Source organism: Conger conger, chromosome 12 (assembly GCF_963514075.1).
Source record: "Conger conger chromosome 12, fConCon1.1, whole genome shotgun sequence".
NCBI lineage: Eukaryota > Metazoa > Chordata > Actinopteri > Anguilliformes > Congridae > Conger > Conger conger.
In genome coordinates this window covers 5,862,404-5,877,118 of record NC_083771.1, presented here as the reverse complement: position 1 = coordinate 5,877,118, position 14,715 = coordinate 5,862,404, and the positions used below count along the sequence as shown (strand labels likewise).

At 51.4% G+C, this 14,715-nt stretch overlaps 1 protein-coding gene across 8 annotated transcripts in view; it reads right to left on the bottom strand.

Annotated features, from left to right (window-relative positions):
• The window catches only part of LOC133141686 (rab GTPase-activating protein 1), a 110,646-nt gene continuing 95,931 nt past the window's right edge, over nt 1–14,715 (bottom strand). For all 8 annotated transcript variants that reach the window (XM_061262303.1, XM_061262299.1, XM_061262304.1 and 5 more), the window contains 7 exons: nt 12,818–12,910; nt 10,804–10,914; nt 10,007–10,111; nt 9,301–9,384; nt 7,029–7,100; nt 4,137–4,334; nt 1–1,566 (listed from right to left, as the gene is read on the bottom strand). In XM_061262303.1, the coding sequence (XP_061118287.1) occupies nt 1,444–1,566; nt 4,137–4,334; nt 7,029–7,100; nt 9,301–9,384; nt 10,007–10,111; nt 10,804–10,914; nt 12,818–12,910 (786 nt within the window). In that variant the 3' untranslated portion in view covers nt 1–1,443. The remainder of the gene's footprint in view (nt 1,567–4,136; nt 4,335–7,028; nt 7,101–9,300; nt 9,385–10,006; nt 10,112–10,803; nt 10,915–12,817; nt 12,911–14,715) is intronic.

The window sequence follows — 14,715 nt, the reverse complement described above, 5'->3', positions numbered from 1 at the left end:
TTTGTGCAGATAGCTTTTTTCATATTTATATTTAAATGCATGAAGTATACACAATGCAATCTACACTATTACAATGTCCACACTTTCATAATGCTTGGATGACAGGTACATTTTGGCATGTAATGGAAGAGACAGCGGATTGACATTTTAAGACGGAAGCTTTTGAGCATAAACATGTCATAAATCTGTAACGTAGTACATTAGGCAACATTAGTACAGTTACCGAGGAAAAAGTTGAAATACAAAACAAACATAACGCTTCTTATATACAACCCAGTGCCTTTTGGAATGAACCCTTTTCTCAGCACACACAGGCTCTCCACGAACATCAACAAGGACTTCAGTGAGCAAGAGCCCATTATAAATATGAATAAGGTGCAACGACCTCCCCTCACACACACGGCCCTCCCTCTCCTGAAACATGGGTTAACATCGTAAGACTCTGCCCTCCTATTCGCTCAGTGCACTCCCAGCCGGCCGTTGGTCCCGCCCTCTCGCGTCTCGGAGGGGCGGGGTCACTGGAGTCTGGGTCTAGAGGCAGCGCTACAAGCGGCCTTCATTAAGCGCTACGTGGCACAAACACCACGGCTGCAGCCCTGGAGACCAGCGTAACGCGAGGCTCGAGGCGCGGTGGGGGCGAGGTTTAGGTAGGTACAGCTTTAGAGGCGTTGCCTCTCTGCAGCTACCCGTAGCTCTGACCCAGCACTACAAATCTAAAGGACAGCAATTCAGTTCTTCATCACTACAAGCCCCGACTAGTGGTCTGGTACTGAAGAACGCTCAGCAACTGCCAGCGTTCTTCACCTCGGTCAACTCTAAGGTTTCGTCAAGAACTTCCTCCGTCTCCCTCTCAGTCGACAGGATCAGCCTCCTTTCATTCTCTTATCATGAAACTTCACAGGAACACCATCCATTCATCACATGCCTGCACACACACACACACACACACACACACACACACACACACACATTCACAGCCACACACACACCTATCAATATGCATGTACGTACGTAGAAAACAAAAGTTACTGTTAAACAGAAACAAATTAGAAAAGCTAACAAGTTTGAAAAGGAGGCTGTTAGCACTCGTACCTAACTAGATTTGATTTCGAGTTTTGTGCAAGTAGTCTTGAGCAGGACAGTAGATGGAGTGTTTTCCTGTGTCTCGGAGGACAGTTCAGACAGATCTTTATCGCCTTCCTTACCTGTTAAATATCAGTAGTATAAAGACTCCTCTAAAGTTAAAGCCTCTTTTATTTTTACGTATGTTTTTGTTTGGGAAGGTTGTGCCCAATGATCATTGTCCTTTTTCTTTATTTTCTTATTAAAAACCCCACTGCGTGTTGACTCTGGTCCCAGGAGTGGGTGGTACCTCTGACCAGCGTGGGGGAGGAGGGAGAGGGGGGGGAGGGTGGGAGACAGTCTCGTTCCCTGTCCCCCGGGTTAGGTGGTCTCTTTGCCCTGGGCGCCCGTCACAGTCTTGATAGAGCTTAACGTCCTGTTGAACCAGGTCTTCTTGGCTGCTTGGACCTCGTTCAGTGCGAGACCCAGATGGTGCTCCAGGTCCTGTGGAGACACCGGCCGGGAGAGAGAGAGGGTGAGAGGCAGGGTGATCCAGGGGGGCCGGTGAGACAGTGATGCATTCATTTACTTTCATTTAATCCTTTATTTGACCAGGGGAGGTCCATTGACAATGCCTCAGGAACACCTGGTAGAACAGTTGCAATTGGGAAGGTGTGAGAGAGAACAGGGGTGAGGTTTTTGTTTGAAGGGCCTTGCTCAAGGGCTCCACGGCCTACCATGTGCCCATTGGGAGTTTGAACCAGCACCTGTCAAGCAACCAGCCACTAGGCTACCCTGCCAATGGGGCTGGCCTTAATTAAGGGAGGTTTTGTATGGGATTAGGGGAGTGACCCTCACAAATGCAGGGGTGAGAGGTGGTATGAGATTAGGCGAGTAGCAGGGTGAGGGGTGGTGTGGGATTAGGGGAGTAGCAGGGTGAGAGGTGGTGTGGGATTAGGGGAGTAGCAGGGTGAGAGGTGGTGTGGGATTAGGGGAGTAGCAGGGTGAGGGGTGGTGTGGGATTAGGGGAGTAGCAGGGTGAGAGGTGGTGTGGGATTAGGGGATTAGCAGGGTGAGAGGTGGTGTGGGATTTGGGGAGTAGCAGGGTGAGGGGTGGTGTGGGATTAGGGGAGTAGCAGGGTGAGGGGTGGTGTGGGATTAGGGGAGTAGCAGGGTGAGGGGTGGTGTGGGATTAGGGGAGTAGCAGGGTGAGGGGTGGTGTGGGATTAGGGGAGTAGCAGGGTGAGGGGTGGTGTGGGATTAGGGGAGTAGCAGGGTGAGGGGTGGTGTGGGATTAGGGGAGTAGCAGGGTGAGAGGTGGTGTGGGATTAGGGGAGTAGCAGGGTGAGAGGTGGTGTGGGATTAGGGGAGTAGCAGGGTGAGAGGTGGTGTGGGATTAGGGGAGTAGCAGGGTGAGAGGTGGTGTGGGATTAGGGGAGTAGCAGGGTGAGGGGTGGTGTGGGATTAGGGGAGTAGCAGGGTGAGAGGTGGTGTGGGATTAGGGGAGTAGCAGGGTGAGGGGTGGTGTGGGATTAGGGGAGTAGCAGGGTGAGGGGTGGTGTGGGATTAGGGGAGTAGCAGGGTGAGGGGTGGTGTGGGATTAGGGGAGTAGCAGGGTGAGGGGTGGTGTGGGATTAGGGGAGTAGCAGGGTGAGGGGTGGTGTGGGATTAGGGGAGTAGCAGGGTGAGGGGTGGTGTGGGATTAGGGGAGTAGCAGGGTGAGGGGTGGTGTGGGATTAGGGGAGTAGCAGGGTGAGAGGTGGTGTGGGATTAGGGGAGTAGCAGGGTGAGGGGTGGTGTGGGATTAGGGGAGTAGCAGGGTGAGGGGTGGTGTGGGATTAGGGGAGTAGCAGGGTGAGGGGTGGTGTGGGATTGGGGGAGTAGCAGGGTGAGGGGTGGTGTGGGATTAGGGGAGTAGCAGGGTGAGGGGTGGTGTGGGATTAGGGGAGTAGCAGGGTGAGGGGTGGTGTGGGATTAGGGGAGTAGCAGGGTGAGAGGTGGTGTGGGATTAGGGGAGTAGCAGGGTGAGAGGTGGTGTGGGATTAGGGGAGTAGCAGGGTGAGAGGTGGTGTGGGATTAGGGGAGTAGCAGGGTGAGAGGTGGTGTGGGATTAGGGGAGTAGCAGGGTGAGGGGTGGTGTGGGATTAGGGGAGTAGCAGGGTGAGAGGTGGTGTGGGATTAGGGGAGTAGCAGGGTGAGGGGTGGTGTGGGATTAGGGGAGTAGCAGGGTGAGGGGTGGTGTGGGATTAGGGGAGTAGCAGGGTGAGGGGTGGTGTGGGATTAGGGGAGTAGCAGGGTGAGGGGTGGTGTGGGATTAGGGGAGTAGCAGGGTGAGGGGTGGTGTGGGATTAGGGGAGTAGCAGGGTGAGGGGTGGTGTGGGATTAGGGGAGTAGCAGGGTGAGGGGTGGTGTGGGATTAGGGGAGTAGCAGGGTGAGAGGTGGTGTGGGATTAGGGGAGTAGCAGGGTGAGGGGTGGTGTGGGATTAGGGGAGTAGCAGGGTGAGGGGTGGTGTGGGATTAGGGGAGTAGCAGGGTGAGGGGTGGTGTGGGATTAGGGGAGTAGCAGGGTGAGGGGTGGTGTGGGATTAGGGGAGTAGCAGGGTGAGAGGTGGTGTGGGATTAGGGGAGTAGCAGGGTGAGGGGTGGTGTGGGATTAGGGGAGTAGCAGGGTGAGGGGTGGTGTGGGATTAGGGGAGTAGCAGGGTGAGAGGTGGTGTGGGATTAGGGGAGTAGCAGGGTGAGAGGTGGTGTGGGATTAGGGGAGTAGCAGGGTGAGGGGTGGTGTGGGATTAGGGGAGTAGCAGGGTGAGAGGTGGTGTGGGATTAGGGGAGTAGCAGGGTGAGGGGTGGTGTGGGATTAGGGGAGTAGCAGGGTGAGAGGTGGTGTGGGATTAGGGGAGTAGCAGGGTGAGAGGTGGTGTGGGATTAGGGGAGTAGCAGGGTGAGAGGTGGTGTGGGATTAGGGGAGTAGCAGGGTGAGAGGTGGTGTGGGATTAGGGGAGTAGCAGGGTGAGAGGTGGTGTGGGATTAGGGGAGTAGCAGGGTGAGGGGTGGTGTGGGATTAGGGGAGTACCTGGATCTTGCACTCGGCCTCCACCAGCTGCAGTTTTGTCTGGGCCAGCTCCAGCTCCAGCTCCCTCAGCTGGTTCTTCAGGTCCTCCTTCTCCTGGTCCGTGTCCTCCTCACTGCCCTCCTTGGGCAGGCTCACCACCTTCAGACGGCCCTCCTTGTTGAAGAGCACGCTGCACTTCTCACACCCCTCCACTTTTTGCTGCGGAGGAAGATCACAGGTTCATGTACCGCTGGGCCCAGACACACCCTGATGGGCTGGGACCACCGTTTAAAGTGCTTTAAACTCACTCTGAGCCAAGGCCTTCACTCTGAGCCGAGGCCTTCACTCTGAGCCAAGGCCTTCACTCTGAGCCAAGGCCTTCACTCAACCATCACTGTCAACATACTGATGAGGAGTTATCAGACCCGCACTGCCATAGAGACAGGTAGGTCACTATCAGACCTGCACTGCCATAGAGACAGGTAGGTCATTATCAGACCCGCACTGCCATAGAGACAGGTAGGTCACTATCAGACCTGCACTGCCATAGAGACAGGTAGGTCACTATCAGACCTGCACTGCCATAGAGACAGGTAGGTCACTATCAGACCTGCACTGCCATAGAGACAGGTAGGTCACTATCAGACCCGCACTGCCATAGAGACAGGTAGGTCATTATCACACTGCCAGTGTGGAGACAGGTAGGATATTATCACACTGTCAGCGTAGAGACAGGTAGGATATTATCACACTGTCAGCGTAGAGACAGGTAGGATATTATCACACTGTCAGCATAGAGACAGGTAGGTCATTATCACACTGCCAGTGTGGAGACAGGTAGGATATTATCACACTGCCAGCGTAGAGACAGGTAGGTCATTATCACACTGCCAGTGTGGAGACAGGTAGGATATTATCACACTGCCAGCGTAGAGACAGGTAGGTCATTATCACACTGCCAGTGTGGAGACAGGTAGGATATTATCACACTGCCAGTGTGGAGACAGGTAGGATATTATCACACTGTCAGTGTGGAGACAGGTAGGATATTATCACACTGTCAGCGTAGAGACAGGTAGGATATTATCACACTGTCAGCGTAGAGACAGGTAGGATATTATCACACTGTCAGCGTAGAGACAGGTAGGATATTATCACACTGTCAGCATAGAGACAGGTAGGTCATTATCACACTGCCAGTGTGGAGACAGGTAGGATATTATCACACTGTCAGCGTAGAGACAGGTAGGATATTATCACACTGTCAGCGTAGAGACAGGTAGGATATTATCACACTGTCAGCATAGAGACAGGTAGGTCATTATCACACTGCCAGTGTGGAGACAGGTAGGATATTATCACACTGCCAGCGTAGAGACAGGTAGGTCATTATCACACTGCCAGTGTGGAGACAGGTAGGATATTATCACACTGCCAGTGTGGAGACAGGTAGGATATTATCACACTGTCAGTGTGGAGACAGGTAGGATATTATCACACTGTCAGCGTAGAGACAGGTAGGATATTATCACACTGTCAGCGTAGAGACAGGTAGGATATTATCACACTGTCAGCGTAGAGACAGGTAGGATATTATCACACTGTCAGCGTAGAGACAGGTAGGATATTATCACACTGTCAGCGTAGAGACAGGTAGGATATTATCACACTGTCAGCGTAGAGACAGGTAGGATATTATCACACTGTCAGCGTAGAGACAGGTAGGATATTATCACACTGTCAGCGTAGAGACAGGTAGGATATTATCACACTGTCAGCGTAGAGACAGGTAGGATATTATCACACTGTCAGCGTAGAGACAGGTAGGATATTATCACACTGTCAGCGTAGAGACAGGTAGGATATTATCACACTGTCAGCGTAGAGACAGGTAGGTCATTATCACACTGTCAGCGTAGAGACAGGTAGGATATTATCACACTGTCAGCGTAGAGACAGGTAGGATATTATCACACTGTCAGCGTAGAGACAGGTAGGTCAGTATCACACTGTCAGCGTAGAGACAGGTAGGTCAGTATCACACCTACACTGTAATAACCGCTGTACAATCACACTCAGACTCTGAAGGCCGATTTGAGCCCAGAGCGGAAACACCTTTCACTCTTTCCTCCGCTACACCTCCGCCACATCCTCCCATTGTCTCCATTCCTTCCTCTCTTCCTGTCCCCCTCTATCTCAGCTCCGCAGTCAGCACGGTTTAACCCCGTCTGACTCACACACGGCCTCCCCGTACTGCGGAGCGGCGCTTCCCGCGTGAGAGAGAGAGGCGTGGCAATGAATGAAATCAGGCCTCTGAAGAGCCCGCAGTGGAGGGCCAGAAACCCACTTTCCCCACAAAGGGCCAATCAGCTGCTCCTCAGCGTCTGGAGGAGCCGCTCGGCAGCTCCCCGGCCTGCCCACAGCAGCGGTGGGGGATAATGAGCAGCGATCCCAGCGCCCTGCTAGCGCTAATCCAGCCTGATCGCCCAGGGGGAGGGGGGGTGAGCCTCGCTGAGCAAGCCTGCTCACAGTCTCCACACACTACGGTGGAAGAAACACCTGCTCGTGCTATACATTCCTGACGTGACAACAGCGGGGGGGCTAAGGCCCATCCACACCAAGAACGACAACTACAATGACAACCGTAAATATCTAGCTTTAAAAATAGTAAAAACTCAAGTGGATCATAACGACAATGACAATGACGAATTGTATCGCTGGTGCCAGGATGTGCATGCTCACATTGTTATCGTTCTGGTTATAGTTCTGATTATGGTTACTGTTCTTGTTGTGGACGGGCCTTTATTCTCTTGTCATGTGACCACCATCACATGGCCAGCAGCAAGGTCACATGACCGACAGTAACGTCGTTAGTGCACAGGTTGGTCACATGACCGGCGGCGGCCCACTCACCCGGATCTTCTCCAGCTCGCCCTTGTTGGCCGCCTGTTGCTTCTCCAGACGGTCGCTCAGCTGGGAGCAGATCTGCGGGGCGCAAAGAGGGGGTCAACACCTCCAACCCGAATGAGGGGTTCAACACCTGGAACCTACCAAAGAGGCAGACCTCCCGCTGACGGTTCAAGCGACAGGCAGCCAATCCCTGCGTGGCGTGCCCTCCCCACCACACTGTAATCCCACTCCACAGCCTCTTAGCCAGCACGCTAACACCACTTCAGCGCTCAGCTCATTACAGGATCAACAGCCACACACCTCTCCAAGACCGCCACTTACCATCCATCTTAACCAACACTTCATAAATCAGCACACCCCACACACGGCACTTAATCTCACTGCCCTCACTTGATAACACGCCAAGCTGTGTTTTTTACACTTACCAAACAAACTAGGCTTTATCTCGGGTGTTTTAATCAGGCCAGAGAAACACACGGAAGCAGCGCTGACACAACTGGGACGTTTATTTAAGAAAGTGAGCGATACAGATTCCTCCTGGTTCTGAAGCGTGAGCAGTGAAAGAGCAGGGGCGGACGGACAGGCCTCCCGCTGAGCACACATAACGGGCGGGTTTGTGCGGCCCTTTCTTCCTAGCGGGGGAACGGACGAGTGGGTTTTGTCCGCGAGAGCGTTTCATCATTTTTATTTTTCGGCTGAAAAGGAGGGAGAGAAAATTGGATCTGCGGTGAGCCTCTCTCTGCGCCGGCAGACTCAAGTACTGTAGTGACATTTTAGCTTCCGTTAATAAAAAAATAAAAAAACGCTCTTAAAGCGGGGGTCCGACCAGGAGCTGCCCTCCACGGCCTGTTACCTAGCAACCTCACCCCCAAACATTACCCAGCACCCCCGGCAGCTCTGTGTACGTCTCTCTCCATCCTCAAAGCGCACCTCATCCCCCTCTTTTCGACCTGTCCCCACGCGCTGGGCTCTGCCGCGCACGTTGCCGAGCGGCAGACACCTCTCCCCGAACGGGGAAGAAGAAGCCATTATCTGGAGCTGCGATAAATCAAGCTGTCACCGCGACCATTAAAATGTGCTCACCGAGGGAGAGGGTTGCGACTATTTTTAAAGAAGCGCCTTTCACTGCGGCTGATTTAAAGAGTATTCACATACCAAGCACATCCAGGTGTCTGCGTCGGTGCTGGGATATTTTCTCACCGCACACTCTAATTACTACTGTACAGCACAGGACGCCTGCTTTCAGGTTTTAATTAGAAGCCAACATAAAATCCAATCTGGCTCCAGAAACACTGGTTTCCTGAGCCGTTTGCTAAAAGCGTAACAAAGCGTGAGACGCCTCATGCGTTAAGAGTCTTTTTAAAGCAAAACGCCACACAGGTAGTCTCCAATTAATAATGGCCTTATTAAGCGGGATTTTAATATAGCATCGTTAACAAAAAAAATGGATTTTCTGAAAAAGGGCACAGCCTATCTGTCAATTCGTGGTCGTAAAACCAAAAACGGAAACATTATTGTCCCGGATAATTTTAGAAGACGGGAAGATATCGGAAACGTTTTGGTGATTTCTTACTTTGCAATTAGCAGCTATGCGAGTGAAAAATAGGCCAAAGCCCCCAGTTAAACACGCCTGTGTAAACACAATCAGACACTCCAGCCTCTCTCTCCCTGGAAGCCAATTCTGAGTGCAGCCATGCATATTTGCAAATCTAATTCTTTAACCTATCCATTTTATTTCTTAATTTGTTTGCTTTATATTAATTGACTTAAGTTCCATTTCAGTGAGGCTATGCATGCTAGGCACGCTATTATTATTGTGGGGAAAGCATGGCCCAATTACAGCCATATGTCTATAGGGAGAAGCCTTGGCTTTAAATTATGTTGCCCTCAAAAGACCGAGTTGCTCAGCATAAACCTGAGGTCTACCTGCAAACAGGAGATGTGTGTGAGTGTAGAACAGGAGGTGTATGTGTGTGTGTGTGAGTGAGTGAGTGAGTGAGTGAGTGAGTGAGTGAGTGAGTGAGTGTGTGAGTGTGTGAGTGAGTGAGTGAGTGTGTGAGTGAGTGAGTGAGTGTGTGAGTGTGTGAGTGAGTGAGTGTAAAACAGGAGACGTGTGTGAGTGTGTGTGTGTGTGTGTGTGTGAGTGTGTGTGAGTGTGTGAGTGTGTGAGTGAGTGAGTGTAAAACAGGAGACGTGTGTGAGTGTGCAAGTGTGTGTGTGTGAGTGTGTGTGTGTGTGTGTGTGTACACTAGCACAGCCACACGGCTACACTGACCTGCTTGTATTCCCCAATGATGGAGCCGTTCTTCTTGATCTCAGACTCGGACTTGTCCAGCTCCCTCCTGCACATCTCCTTCAGCTGGGGAGAGGAGAAGAGCAGAGCTGGGTGTGTGTACAGACAGCAGGGTGACCAGTGCGGGGTGTGTGTACAGACAGCAGGGTGACCAGTGCGGGGTGTGTGTACAGACAGCAGGGTGACCAGTGCGGGGTGTGTGTACAGACAGCAGGGTGACCAGTGCGGGGTGTGTGTACAGACAGCAGGGTGACCAGTGCGGGGTGTGTGTACAGACAGCAGGGTGACCAGTGCGGGGTGTGTGTACAGACAGCAGGGTGACCAGTGCGGGGTGTGTCACCAGTGCAAGGACCCAAAGACAGCAGTGTGTGACCCGCTCGGCACCCTGTGTTCTGAGAGTGTGCCCGTCGAGAGAGCGAGCAAGCGCTCATTGTTTGGCTACGCTGTGTTTAACCGCGCAGCCCCACTGAGGATGAAATCGCCTGTTCTAAAGAGACCTGGCAACCTGCCCGGCTGTGCTTCCATGACAAATATGTCTAACGGGACAGGGCAATTTAGTCTGGGATCTCAGAGTATGTGGAATTACCTGATTTACAATCAGCTTTTCAGAAGGGCTACTGGACACATCTGTAATGCTCTGAATAAACTATAAGGCAGCAGTAAGACGGACACTCTGAGGCTAACAGACCTGTCCCGACTCCACCTCCAGTCTCCTCTTCTCATCCTCCGACTCCACCAGCTTCTGCTTGGTCATCAGTAGCTCCTTGTTGAGGGCATCTGACTTCTCCTCGGCCTGTGGATAATAGGGTGGCGCTGACACATTAGCATAAAACAGTGCTAACACAGGGTAGCAAGGCAGTGTAAATACAGGCTAAACACAGCAATGTTAACACAGGCTAGACACAGGACAATATTAACACAGGCTAGCACAGAGCAGTGTTAACACAGGATAGCACAGGGCAGTTTTAACACAGGTTAGATGCAGGCCAGTGTTAACACAGGCTAGACACAGGCCAGTGTTAACACAGGATAGACACAGGGCAGTGTTAAACACAGGATAGACACAGGCCAGTGTTAACACAGGCTAGACATAGGGCAGTGTTAACACAGGCTAGACACAGGGCAGTGTTAACACAGGATAGACACAGGCCAGTGTTAACACAGGCTAGACATAGGGCAGTGTTAACACAGGCTAGACACAGGGCAGTGTTAAACACAGGCTAGCACAGGGCAGTGTTAAACACAGGCCAGCACAGGCCAGTGTTAACACAGGCTAGACACAGGGCAGTGTTAAACACAGGCTAGCACAGGCCAGTGTTAACACAGGCTAGACACAGGACAGTGTTAAACACAGGATAGACACAGGCCAGTGTTAACACAGGCTAGACATAGGGCAGTGTTAACACAGGCTAGACACAGGGCAGTGTTAAACACAGGCCAGCACAGGACACAGACACAGAGACAGCAGAAGCAGAGCACACTCACGTTGTCCAGGTCCTTGCGCAGGGCGATCTTGCTGCTGACCAGCTCGTGGGCCAGGTCGTCGTTCTCCTGCTCCAGACGCATGTTGGCTTCCTGGAGCCGGCGGTTCTCTCTCTGCGGACAAGCAAAGAACGGCGTCGGTCCCTCTCAGCACCGCGCCTGCACTTCCCGTTTCCTGTCTACGTCCTGTGACCAGGGGTCGGATTCGTGACCCGCCCTGCCTGTCCAATATTTAACAGGCCTTGTAAAGACGGCAACCTTTGAGAAGATCCTGAAAATCGGTTTACAAATTTACCTTTCCGCACATTCATTTCAGTCTGCCACGAAGACTGGATGCACTGACAGGCTAAGGAAGGTTTAAAGGGATTCAATCTAGGTCTGACATTTCGCATTCAAATGTTTAGACGAGGGGAAATTTCAGAAGACGCTTCTGTTTTACTCACGGAGCTGACAAAAACAGCCTCCTAAACCACCACAGCACACACTCGCAGAAAAAGGATTTAAATAAAAAATATACAGTCATCAAATAATAATCAGGATATATTTAAAATTCAGTGCCTAGTGAAAAGGCCATCCTTCCTCAAACTGCTCTGAACACCCAGCCTCCAGTAATGGAAACATCAGCATTGTATGAATCAGTATTACCAATGCTATGTCAACTCAGCACATTCCAGATAACCAATCTATACTGTACACCTGAAGTCACCTATAAGCTAACCTTTAACACACTTAACAAAGCACAGTAATTTGAGAAGGGGGAACTTTCATTACATTATTTTACAAGAGAATACACTGCATAATTCCTCAAACAAAAGCATAATTAAACACCAAAAATCTCAACATCCTTATTTTAAAATAACACAGCTACACATATTAGCCCGTCCAATTTCTAAGAGCGAGTGGCAGCTGTAAGGGTATTCTGTGGGGGTGTGTGAAATGGACCGTCCGCCGCAAGTCCCCATGCCCCGGTGCATGCTGGGAGCCGGGTCAGTGACGGGCTGCGTGTGGCCACTCCCCCAGGGTCACTGAGCATGCCCCGGTGCATGCTGGGAGCTGGGTCAGTGACGGGCCGCGTGTGGCCACTCCCCCAGGGTCACTGAGCATGCCCCGGTGCATGCTGGGAGCCGGGTCAGTGAGCGTGTGGCCACTCCCCCAGGGTCACTGAGCATGCCCCGGTGCATGCTGGGAGCCGGGTCAGTGACGGGCCGCGTGTGGCCACTCCCCCAGGGTCACTGAGCATGCTCCGGCACGTCGCCACGGAGATGCACTCGGGTGATGTTTATGTTTTCATCACTCTCCGCAGAAAGACATCCTCATCAGAAGCAAGGGCTTCCCCTACTCTGCTGACTGCCTCATTACGGGAAAACAGCAGGAGGAAATGTTGCGTATGCTAATTCTGTGAACCCAGTCAACATGAAATGTATGTAAATCTATTCTGCTTGGCGAACCCCAAACCTCGCTCGGTTATTAATGCAATTTCTCCTAATGATTATTCTCTACTCAAAAACACTCACACCTCATTTTGTGCTTGTACGCACACACACACACATACACACACACACACACACACACACACACAGAAGAAAGCAGTTCTCTTCCTGCTCACAGATAAGGGAGAGGGAAGTGACTGAGGGAGATGGATGGAGGGATCTCTACAGAAGTGACCTCCTTGCTCTGAATAATGGCCCCTACAGGCAGGCACAGATAAGTGTTTTATGCCAATAGCTCCATGGAGCTGCACACCGCGGAGAGGAGACGAGACGCACACACTCCATGGCTAATCAATACACACGCGCACGCACACCCACATTTAGAAACACACACACATAAACACATTCAAACAGACAGGCACACACACACACACATGCACTCACAGTCACACACACACACACATATTCAAACACACAGATACACACACTCACACTCAAACACAGACACCCACACACACACACACACGTACCAGCTGTCAGTCAGGGTGCGCCGGTCCCATAGGGGGCGCTGTGGGCAGAGAGCGTACCTCGTATCTCTCGATGGGGGCCTCCTGCTGAGCCTGCTGCTCCCTCATGGTCTGGTACTCCTTCTCAAACTTCTTCAGCTTCTTCTGACTTATCTGCAATCAGCCACAGCCACAACAGCATTGTTAAACCCGTTTCCTCACACAACAACACAGGCCTTGTCACACAGGAGGGGTTCAGCCCCACAAACACGCATTCAAGACGCCTCACGCTTTTGATGAGGGAAACATTTGAAAACAATCCTGCATTTCTGAATATTGACTTCAATACAACTTCAATAAATACATCTGACAGTCAGCCAGGGCATAACTACTGAACTGCAGTGGCTTATTAATGCAATCCCAGCATGCTCCTGGGTCAGAGTTTGACTGTTGATGATCCAGCAACAGCAAACACAGCGGGTTTGTCTTTAGATTCTCCACTGGAGACCGGACAAGGAATCCCTCCCAGCCAATAATGTGTCCAGGTGGAAGACACTAACACTATCCAGCCCCGCCCACAGCCACAGAACACCGAACAACAACACAAACCTTACAGTTTATCACTATTTCTAGACAACCTACCAATAAAATATAAAGAAATTACTGCTTTAAAAAGAAACTAACTACCTTACATTCATGTCTATTTGAAGAGAAATATACAAATACTTGCACAATTCTGGTTTTCAAATATGAACTTATTTAATCTCCAGGTGTTTGTGTAGTGTAAACACTTCTTCATGGTTGTTCTTGTAAAAGTGACCTGTGTAGTGTTGATGGCGAGTTCACGGCTCCAGGTAAACGTGGCACAGACAGGGCCCTGTTCCACGGGTGGGACTGACAACGGGGCCACTGACGGCCACAGGGCAGCGCAGGGGCGGGTCACGCCCTTAGCGGAGGCACTTTACATTCCCCGGGGAGGCCTGAAACCTGGCCTGGGAGCGGGTCAGAGGAGCAGTGTGTTCTGGAGAGAGCTGGCTCCACGCTGGGCTCAAAGGGCCTCTTCACTGCGGGACACACGGACGGATGGGTGCAGCGACAGCCTGGGTTTGGGGAGGGGCTGCGCATAGCTCACACCTCACTGGTACTGCGCCTGTCCTAAAACCGCCAGCCCTCAGTAACCCGTTCAGTCCCAAGAGTCCCATATGAGTGTGTGTGTGTGTGTGTGTGTGTGTGTGTGAGAGTGTGTGAGTGTGTGTGTTAGTGTGTGCATGTATGTGTGAGTGTGAGTGTGTGTGTGTGTGTGTGTGTGTGTGTGTGTGTGTGTGTGTGAGAATGTGTGTGTGTGTGTGTGAAGGCATGTGTGTGTGTGTGTGTGTGTGTGTGTGTGTGTGTGTGTGTGAATGTGTGTGTGTGTGTGAAGGCATGTGTGTGTGTGTGTGTGTGTGTGAGAGTGTGTGAGTGTGTGTGTTAGTGTTTAGTGTGTGCATGTGTGTGTGAGTGTGAGTGTGTTAGTGTGTGCGTGTGTGTGTGTGTGTGTGTGTGAAGGCATGTGTGTGTGTGTGTGTGTGTGTGTGTGTGAATGTGTGTGTGTGTGTTTGAGTGTGTGTGTATATGTTTGAGTGTGAGTGTGTGTGTGTGTGTGTGTGTGAGAGTTTGTGAGTGTGTGTGTGTGTGTGTGAATGCGTGTGTGTGTGTGTGTGTGTGTGTTTGAGTGTGTGTGTATATGTTTGAGTGTGAGTGTGTGTGTGAGTGTGTGAGTGTGTGTGTGTGTGTATATGTTTTGGTGTGAGTGTGACTGTGAGTGTGTGTGTGTGTATATGTTTGAGTGTGTGTGTGTGTGTGTGTGTGAGAGAGAGAGAGTGTGTCAGTGTGTGTGTGTATATGTTTGGGTGTGAGTGTGAGTGTGTGTGTGTGTGTGACTGTGAGTGTGTATGAGAGATAGAGAAGGTGCTGTCAGGCTCAGTCACAGACAGCAGGTC